Raw genomic sequence first — 11,053 nt, forward strand, 5'->3', positions numbered from 1 at the left:
TAGGATAAGAAGACATGCTCCAAGTTGGAGCCTCCAGGTTGCGCCTGGGCGCACGGCTCTCTCCTATCTGCAGTCAGACCGCTCAGCGTGACTTCATGAGAGGAGACAACGACAGATTGAAGAGTGCATACCACTGCTTTGGCATTGCCACTGGACACCTCGATGTTAATGTTATTAAAAAAAATGAGAGAAAAAAGGGGGGGGGGGGGGGTCATATTTGAACCTTAATCTGAAGTAGGCCTAATGTACAGTAGGCCAATTGGGCATAGCCAACACGGCACATCATTATCAGATCTTCATTTATCCTTCAACATGTCATGCCCAAAATGATTGTTTGGGAGCAGTAGCATTTTCAGAAATATAAGTCATGACTCTTTCATAATCTCCAGTCCAATGCGCACTGCCCATGCGAAAACATGTTCATTCATATTAACAGTTTTTTATTTTAAAAACCAAATCATATGGAATGGTTTGAAGTAGGCCTTCATTTATAATGTCAGTGTGAAAAACCCCCCAACCAATAGGAGAGAAGGTCCGTTTGTTACGCTTCACTGGGCGGTCTTTTCACACTGTTGTTGTTTTTATTCAGCAAGCAGAGTGCAGACGCGGAGGAGGAAATGCATTTTCGGAACTAAAATGTTGTTATTGTTAAGTAAAGTAGTTTGGTCTGTTCCAGTAAGCAATTCAACAGGAAAAAATAATCCCTGCCCGTCGTGGCCGAACAGAAAATTAAAACAAACGTTATAATTCAAGGTGCATGCATTTTATCATTGACGATCCTAACCTAGCAGCCTCTGGTCCATATAGCCTAATGCTTATATGATTCTGCCCTGGCTGTGTTATGATCTGAGTGCCTATGCTGTGTAGCCTACTTGTACGACTGTACGTGAATATACAAATGTACTCAGCTAGCTATATATATAATTCTGTACATGTGTATAATAAATTGTGAACCCTTGGCGAGATACTGTCTGAGTGTCCCGTTATTATCGTTCTCCCGGGCCCGCCGATCGCCGCCCAAGAAATAATTCAGATGGATTATCACACACCACCCAGCCTGCACACACACACACACACACACACACACACACACACACACACACTACCGGTCTGCCAGAACCGGACGAGGGTCCAGTACAAACAGTACAGTAGCATATCAAAAGAGATTGCATTCAAGCTATCAAATAATTCAGGTGTCACGTCGACTCCGTGAAGTTATCTCTCGTTCCACCTCGCATCAGTTTGTTATTCCACCCGACCCATAATCAATAGTTATCCGCCTGACTGCACGGACCAACCATAGAAAAGGACATCAGTGCTTTACACAGAGGATGCGACATTATAAATGAAGGCCTACTTCAAACCATTCCATATGATTTGGTTTTTAAAATAAAAAACTGTTAATATGAATGAACATGTTTTCGCATGGGCAGTGCGCATTGGACTGGAGATTATGAAAGAGTCATGACTTATATTTCTGAAAATGCTACTGCTCCCAAACAATCATTTTGGGCATGACATGTTGAAGGATAAATGAAGATCTGATAATGATGTGCCGTGTTGGCTATGCCCAATTGGCCTACTGTACATTAGGCCTACTTCAGATTAAGGTTCAAATATGATTCCCCCCCCCCCTTTTTTTCTCTCATTTTTTTTAATAACATTAACATCGAGGTGTCCAGTGGCAATGCCAAAGCAGTGGTATGCACTCTTCAATCTGTCGTTGTCTCCTCTCATGAAGTCACGTTGAACGGTCTGACTGCAGATAGGAGAGAGCCGTGCGCCCAGGCGCAACCTGGAGGCTCCAACTTGGAGCATGTCATCTTATCCTATATTTCGCCTATAGCCTACCATCGACGTCTGCGTCATGGCTTTATTAAAAATAATGGAGTGGTTGCTAACAGAAAATATTAATTTTCCTCAAATGATGCCATGCTCTCTCTGCTAGTCTGCGTACCTGGAGGCTACTATACATATACACACGGAACCAGTGCCAGACTTGGCACCTACTGTGGTAGTGGTACTGATAACGTGGAGACAGCCGTGCGCCCGGACGCAACTTGGAGTCTCCAAGTTACGCGCAGCTGTCTCCAGTCTGGTACGTTCTGGAAAGTTCGTTCGACAATCAGTACCAGATTCTGGCACCGATTGTGTGCAGGTAACCCCCCAGAGACGCAGTCACGCAGGAGAGAGCATCATGGCGTCATTTGTGTTTCCAAGTACCCCATACTGTACACCAAGAGCCATCCGTTCCACTGCAGGAAGGACATGAGATGGGCAGCATTTATTAAAATTGGCCGTGAGATAGACGAAGATGGTAAGTAGGCGAGATATAGCCTATAACGTAGGATAAGATGGCATGGGATGGGTAACAGCATAGGTTGGCACCATGCAAGGAAGGGTCTGCAGCACCTCTATTAAATATGTTCCAAAATGTAAAAAAGGACATCAAAATGTGTTTAAATGATTTGAACATGCTTAAATAAGACTAAAGGTCTAGTAATGCTAACATTTTGATACATGTGTGCTTCGGAAATGCGCACCGGGAGCGCACTTGCCTATTAGGCTAGTTTGCATTGCACCGTGGCTCAGTGCGTTATTTCCGAACGCGTGTAACTGTGCACAGATGCGATCTTTGCGATGTTGTGATTTATTCTTCATTTGATCTGACTTTTTTTATTATTCTATTGGACATCTTCATGCCTCACGTATATAGGCTCTCGGCCTCTCGCTAATAAAGAGGCCGGGTCTCAAATTAGTTCGTCGTCTCAAATATATTCAGAAGGAAATTATAACCGTATTCAAGTGCATTCCCATACGGTCGAGCCACACACGGCTTTTCAAAGCGCGCGCGCGTATACACGTGCCCCACGCATCCAGTTAATATGTGCTGTGCGCGTACGCGGGGCTCGCGTGTGCGCGCAAACGCGAGCTGAAAAGCCTGGTGTAGCTCGGCCGCAGGCACTTTGCGTCACGCGTACTCTGCGTAAAGTGCTTAAATACTTCTACATTTTGGACAAAATAGCCTATTTATGATCGAGGTGCCCACTCTGCTTGTTTCCTGTCGATACGTGTATCATACTGTGATTATACACCGCACACACAAGAAATGGTATAAGCCTACTTGATTTTATCATGTAAAAAAATATGAAGGAGATGCTTGTTGTAGGGATCAGGCATCATACAGTACTGTATGCTCTACTCTATACTATATTACTCTATATATATACTATACTCTACTGTATGATACAGTACTGTACTGTATGATGAGTAGAGTAAACCCAGACCTCTGCAGTGTATTGCCTTGGGCAACAATTTGAATAGGACAGAATACAAACCATGTTGATTGAGTGAATGTTAACGTTAACGTTTTGATAGGCCTATAGTATACATCTACCAAATGGAAAAAAAAAACTTTTTTCCTGGGTGTCCCTTTGGATTTGTGCTATGCTTCATTTCCGTGTCTTGCATACTCAGCACAAAAGTGCTTTGATAGGTGGACAGGCCTCCGCAACCAGTACACCAGGACAAGGCGAGAGTTGAGAAACCCCAAAAGTGGCAGTGAAGGGAGGGGCACGCACAAATGGCCACTGTACGAAATTATGTCGTTTTTGGAGCCCCACGTCACGGAGAGAGAAACAACCTCCAATTACCCATCTCCAAATGGTAAGAGAAATATTTGTTATGACCGTTTTGAGGCAGCACACAACAGAGTTTTACAATATATCTTTCAACCTTTATAGACAGCAATCAGCAGCACGGCAGCCAGGACTCCCAGGAGCCATATTCTATGCTGGAAATGCAGGTAATAAATAATAATACACAGCACGTGTATTATGACTGTTATATAGTGACTGTTTCCAAATTCAACACCAACGCTTAAAGAATTGTACACAATAAATATGTTTGGAACTTTTCTCAGATGAAATTCAGCATCAGCAGCACCCAGCAGGTCACAACCACCACCTCTTCCCGGACAGTGGTGAGACGCATATTACTCATGACTGTTAACAAATGCAAGACTTAACACACATTTAGAGCCTTTTTTCCTTTTTGTTATTTACTTTTATTTGGGAAAAGAACAGATAAATGCTTGTCACATTACAGTGTTTTGCTTTTCTATTCAGTCTTTGTGCCTCTGCTACATTATTTGTCCTTGTACATACGATAAAGTATCAAATGCACTGCCAAAAAATAAAATGAAATAACACCAGGGCTGCAAAAAAGGTAGATCGCAATCTCCCAGCAGATCACAAAGGCTGTTCAGGTAGACGACATGGCATGCCCCTAAAAATATATAATTTAAATATGGAGAAATAGATGTTTTGGCATCTGCTACTTGAAGGTGTCTTGATTGATTTACATCAAAAAGCTAAGTTGGTTCAAACCCACATTCCAAAACTGTTTTCAAGAGTTTTGCTGTTGCACACAAACAGTAGCATTACAAAGTTGTATACAAAATAATAATAATACAATTCCATCTTCCCCCACTATTGTCTATATCAGGGGTGCCCACACTTTAACTTGAGAGCTACTTTCAAAATGACAAGCTCAACAAGATCTACCCGCCGAAAAAAATAATAGTATACCATTGCTGAAAATACTTTAAATATGGAATAGCAGAGCTGGCGTTACAAGATAAATACACTTGGAATTGGAAATAGAGGGGGATAAATGGAATATGTAGGGTTTGTTGTATTTAATCTGTAATGCTACTGACATTTGTGCACAGCAACACTCTTGAAAACAAAATAGTGGGTTTGAGCTGACAGGCCCTTTTTGATGTCAATCAATCAAGTCCCCTTAATTCAAGTGGCAGATTCCTGAAATATTTTTGAACTTTTTTAATACTTTTTAGGGGCATGTCATGTGATCTACCTGCACAGTACATTAACAAGTTACAGGTCAGCCACTAGCCAGCCACAAGGTTATCTCTCCTAATGTACGTACACACAGTGTAATGCACTTCTAGAAGTCCCCGAAAAATCACAACACTTACCATTTCTCGTCGGTATTTCCCATGGCGGTAATATGTAGATTTGGAAACAGATTCGCCACAATGACCACAAAACATCAAACCACGCTTTGCACGCTGTCTTTTACACCTCCTTTGGTCCATACTACCACGTAGGGTAAAACGGACGAAAGGAGTCACAGTGTTCGTCGGAGAGAGACAAGAGAGAGTGCTAATAATAATTTAATGTAGGCCGAAAGTTTGTAAAATACACGGTAAAACAAGGCTCCACGTGTGTCTGAGTTTGCTTTTTGTGTCTGTGTGTGCAGTGCACTTCCGCGCTCGCTAATGGTATTCGCTGCGCGCGGGCCCTGGAAAAGTAACGCCCACCGGAAACAGTTGATTTACAAACTCTCATCCTATTTCATTGCGACGCTTTGTGAGCTTGTAGATCGGCAGATTGCCCTGTCCCACACTCAATAACCCTTGGCAGTCGTTATATATCTAGACAGACAGACAGACAGACAGACAGACAGTCTCTTGCGCGAAATGAGGAACGGTGCCAGACGCACATTATAGTGTGTGTGTGTGTGTGTGTGTGTGTGCGTGTGTGTGTGTGTGTGTGTGTGTGCGCCTCTCACTTCACAGGGCGCTAGCCCCTCCTATACACAGGTTTAATGTTGGTCTTTAGTTCAATGTTTGTACTGTCCAGTTATGAATGGACGAGATTATGATCAAGATTGGGGATGTATTATGTGATCTAGACATGTCCTCTCATCAGGTAGAGAGGAGAGGGAACTGTCAGTAGATAAGGTCTCAAACCACATTCCGTGGGGCAATAGAGTTGCTAGAGTGTGGGGTGTTTTACGACACTACGGGGGAAGGGGTGCTGACTCACTACACACATGTTGATAGCAGGGATGGATGAAGTACCACTTCAATTCCTGTAATGTGGGTCAATGTCAATGAGTTAGACTTAGGTCGAGAGAGCGAAGACTGGCTCTCAAGTGGCCGGTCTGGGCCAGCTTAGAATGTTTCAATGAGAGCTGAACTCCCAGCGACAGATAGGATAGGGGCAGACAGATAGGTTAGGGGCAGACAGATAGGATAGCGGCAGACAGATAGGTTAGGGGCAGACAGATAGGTTAGGGGCAGACAGATAGGTTAGGGGCAGACAGATAGGATAGGGGCAGACAGATAGGTTAGGGGCAGACAGATAGGATAGGGGCAGACAGATAGGTTAGGGGCAGACAGATAGGATAGGGGCAGACAGATAGGTTAGGGGCAGACAGATAGGTTAGGGGCAGACAGATAGGTTAGGGGCAGACAGATAGGATAGGGGCAGACAGATAGGTTAGGGGCAGACAGATAGGATAGGGACAGACAGATAGGTTAGGGGCAGACAGATAGGTTAGGGACAGACAGATAGGTTGGGGGCAGACAGATAGGTTAGGGGCAGACAGATAGGTTAGGGGCAGACAGATAGGTTAGGGGCAGACAGATAGGTTAGGGGCAAACAGATAGGTTAGGGGCAGACAGATAGGTTAGGGGCAGACAGATCCGAACAATGTTTGTTTAGTAAACGCCGTTGACAATGAAGGGAAAATGTACGCCTTAATGTGCCTCATTAAATATGTCATATTGTCTCTTTATTGTTAATGGCGTTTCATGTTTGTGTTGGCACCGTTTGTTTTACATCACCATTACATCACCTAATCAACATGAGTTAGACTATATAGACTATGTGACAACCAGGTATAGTCTGGTGACCGCCGGAGAGACGGGTGGCAGCCGGAATGTAGACGGCACCCGGGTGTAGCCTGGTTAATAAACCAGACCGAATCAGCCGTTGGCAAAAATAAATTGCCTGCCGGCGGATTACGGTCTGGAGAGGCTCAACTGTACGCCCATTTCCTACACCAGAGAAATGGGGCGGCCAATCGGGACACGGTATGCAATATGGCCGGGCTTTGGTACAGTGACTTTCAACGCTTGAGACCTTTGACTGACAGTAGCTCTGACCAATTGCGTCAAAGAGAAAATGTTTCAACCCGCTCCCCTGGAAATGAAATCCAAGCTGAGCCTCCCCAGACTAATATCCCGCGGTCCGTGCGATATTAGTCTGGTTTATTAACCAGGCTAACCCGGGTGAGCAGTGTGGGTTAGCACCCCAGCCTGTGTCCTCCATGAGGAGGTGAGCAGTGTGGGTTAGCGCCCCAGCCTGTGTCCTCCATGAGGAGGTGAGCAGTGTGGGTTAGCGCCCCAGCCTGTGTCCTCCATCAGGAGGTGAGCAGTGTGGGTTAGCACCCCAGCCTGTGTCCTCCATGAGGAGGTGAGCAGTGTGGGTTAGCGTCCCAGCCTGTGTCCTCTGTGAGGAGGTGAGCAGTGTGGGTTAGCGCCCCAGCCTGTGTCCTCCATGAGGAGGTGAGCAGTGTGGGTTAGCGCCCCAGCCTGTGTCCTCCATGAGGAGGTGAGCAGTGTGGGTTAGCGCCCCAGCCTGTGTCCTCCATGAAGAGGTGAGCAGTGTGGGTTAGCCTCCCAGCCTGTGTCCTCCATGAGGAGGTGAGCAGTGTGGGTTAGCACCCCAGCCTGTGTCCTCCATGAGGAGGTGAGCAGTGTGGGTTAGCGCCCCAGCCTGTGTCCTCCATGAGGAGGTGAGCAGTGTGGGTTAGCGCCCCAGCCTGTGTCCTCCATGAGGAGGTGAGCAGTGTGGGTTAGGGCCCCAGCCTGTGTCCTCCATGAGGAGGAAGCCCAACAAACCTCTGTGAGGCCTTTAGGAGGACCATTATAATCCACCACTCCTGAATGCAGTGCCTGGCGCTGGGAGTCTGGTGCAACACACAGGTCCTGGGCCTGGTGAGACGTAGGAGGGGCCCGGTCAGGAGTCAACCCACAGAGCCTAGTCCTTCCACGCGCCAGATTCTGGTTCTCCCAGTACCGGCAGAGTAGTTCCGGAGTAACGGATTGTGTGGCCTTGCTCATTCCCTGATGGACTGATTGAGGGTAGCTACTGGGACGTAAGTCGGGACTTGATCAACCCCGGTTGGGTCGCCTGAGTGAGGGGTATGATGTTGGAAGACCCGAAACCCCGATGACCTCAGGAAACATCAGTGAAGATACGTCCCAGGTGTACCCATGCCATGTCTTTTTAGGTATATTAGTGCCCCTCACTTCACACGGGTGTGATTTTTATTTAAAAAGAAAAAAATAATACTATATTTAATCAGAGCTTATAATGTATATTATCTGTTCACAATTCTGTCTGTCTGTCTGTCTGTCTGTCTGTCTGTCTGTCTGTCTGTCTGTCTGTCTGTCTGTCAATACTGGCCCAAAAGATAATCTTTTCAACTCCCCCCCCCCCCCCCTCTTGCGAGCACACACACACACACACACACACACACACACACACACACACACACACACACACACACACACAAACACACACACACACACACACACACACACCAAACTGACCTCTGACCCAATAGGCATGTCAGCAGTTTGCGCCGCGTAAAATATGCCTTCTCCGTCTCCAACTGTGTTCAGCTCCTCACCCGCCATGCACATTGTTTGCTTCATTGCCTTTATTTACTGCGGATTGCATTCACACCTGCACCGAATCCTAATCAAGTGCGATTGGAAGCGAAGCGAAACACCCGTTTTTTCTCGGGAGTAGAATGCGGTTCTTTGATGCGCATTAGGATTCGAATGAGCCTTCACACCTGACAAACGAAGTGCACTTTCTGACAATGCGCAGCACGATTCGTTTTTATCGCAGCAAAGCTTTCTGGTATGAATGTCACCTATATGTCATCACATGGTGGTCTGTGGCTCAAAGGGGTCCGAGAGGCTAAATTTCATTACATGGTGGTCCGTGGCTCAGATGGGTCTGAGAGGCTAAATTTCATCACATGGTGGTCCGTGGCTCAAATGGGTCTGAGAGGCTAAATGTCATCAAATGGTGGTCCGTGGCTCAAATGGGTCTGAGAGGCTAAATGTCATCAAATGGTGGTCCGTGGCTCAAATGGGTCTGAGAGGCTAAATGTCATCAAATGGTGGTTCCGTTGCTCAAATGGGCCTCAATATGATTTTTTTTGAAAACCACTGATCTGTCAATCAATGAAACAATGAGTCTAATCTAGAGTGCTGTTTTCATCACGGCTCACACAGCAGGTCATGAGACAGTGTGTGTGTGGTGTCACCTGCACCTTTGACCCTGTCCTTGTGCTGGGGGGGATATATATCCTTGTGGTAGACTAGACTGGACTCCTAATGCAGTCAGTCTCTCTCTCTCTGCTCTCCTGCTTGACGTGCGGACAGGCTGATTGACAGGCTGATTGACAGGCTGGTTGACGTACAGGCTGTGCAGAGATGCGTGTGTTAACAGTGTTGGCTCTTCTCTTCACATCATGGCTGCTCTCTCTGAACTCACTGAAGGCTGAAGGTAAGGAAAGAACTACTCACATGTTTCATGACGTTCATTTTCATTTATTTGTATTTTTATTTGAGGTTTCATGACCTCAATGACACCCCCCCAAAAAACCTGAGCTTTGAACAGTGGATTTTCTGTGGCCAAGGAGTTCTTTCTGTGTCTGTGAAGCCTCTTGAGCTGCAATGAAAAGAGGCAAAACAGTGAAAACAGTGACATCTACTAGCAAAATCCCATATTGACATATATGGGATTTGCTGACTGTGACATCACAGTCAGCAGGAAAATCGGAGCACTTGTCGGAGCCAGAAAACCCCAGACCACAGAAAATCTACTGAGGGCGGGAACCCCTTTTGGTGTTAGCATTATGTTATGCTTTAGCTATTTAAAAATAGCAGACCTACAAGCTCGTCGTACGAGCTTGTAGGTCTCACTTCACACAGGTGTGATTTGTTTTAGAAATAATCATCTAAATAATCCTCTACAAAGTAACTACAAATAAATGTAGTGCAGTAAAAGTAGAGTATTTAGATCTGAGATGCAGTGGAGTAGAAGTAAAAGTATTTAGTAAGTATTTAGATCTGAGATGCAGTGGAGTAGAAGTAAAAGTATTTAGTACGTATTTAGATCTGAGATGCAGTGGAGTAGAAGTAAAAGTATTTAGTAAGTATTTAGATCTGAGATGCAGTGGAGTAGAAGTAAAAGTATTTAGTAAGTATTTAGATCTGAGATGCAGTGGAGTAGAAGTAAAAGTATTTAGTAAGTATTTAGATCTGAGATGCAGTGGAGTAGAAGTAAAAGTATTTAGTAAGTATTTAGATCTGAGATGCAGTGGAGTAGAAGTAAAAGTATTGGAAATTGAAAATGCTCACGTAAACTACAAACACCTTAAAATTGTACTTTAGAACAGTACTTAAAGGACCACTTCACCACTTTTCAACCTATCTTCATATAATAGGTCCTCACTAATAATCATGATAAAATGGCATGACCTTTTTCTACTCAGTCTGTGTCTCATAGGAGGGGCTGTGGGCAGTTTAGAAACCGTCTTCATTAGGCAGACTTTTTTTTAAAACATGTACAATAATATATTGATTTTCATTATCGTGAGAACTATGGCTTCCATTTTCGCATTGCAACTTTTCAGGACTAGAAAGCCTGCAGTTTTTCTTAGCTTGTATTCCCCATCGATGATGTCACTGGAAGACAGTTTCTGAACTGCCCACAGCCCTCCTATGAGACACAGACCGAGTAGAAAGAAATTGCACCATTTTTTCATGATTATTAGTGAGGACCTATTATATGAAGATAGGTTGAAAAGTGGTGAACTGGTCCTTTAAGTAAATGTACTTTACACCACTGTGAAGAAATCATTCTTTTTTACTATTTAATTTGTGTTTTTTCGCTGTTTTGTTCTTGTGCTCTGGTTTTGGTGAATATTAAGTAGTTCTGGTCATTTGGTGGTGGTGGGGGTTTGGGGTTCACTCATTGAAAAAAGATCACACCTGTGTGAAGTGAGTGGTGCAACTCCGTGTGGGGGGCCCCCCGGAAGTTCCAGACCCACAGGACCAAGGCCCGGTTCCGGCGAGCCGCCCCACGTCCGAAACGCTAGATAAATGACAGAGTTACCGTGTGGGGGTCCCTCTACTGTACTGTCACTGTACTGGCAC

At 45.1% G+C, this 11,053-nt stretch overlaps 1 protein-coding gene across 1 annotated transcript in view; it reads left to right on the forward strand.

The window, feature by feature from the left end:
* Positions 1-3,602: 3,602 nt before the first annotated feature.
* The window catches only part of LOC310878999 (uncharacterized protein), a gene marked incomplete at both ends in the record, with an annotated part of 35,374 nt that continues 27,923 nt past the window's right edge, over positions 3,603-11,053 (forward strand). The window contains 2 exons of the mRNA XM_083793415.1: positions 3,603-3,666; positions 3,923-3,982. Of these exons, the coding sequence (XP_083649541.1) occupies positions 3,603-3,666; positions 3,923-3,982 (124 nt within the window). The remainder of the gene's footprint in view (positions 3,667-3,922; positions 3,983-11,053) is intronic.

This window comes from Protomyctophum parallelum (assembly GCF_964188405.1).
Source record: "Protomyctophum parallelum genome assembly, chromosome: 21".
Classification (NCBI taxonomy): Eukaryota; Metazoa; Chordata; class Actinopteri; order Myctophiformes; family Myctophidae; genus Protomyctophum; species Protomyctophum parallelum.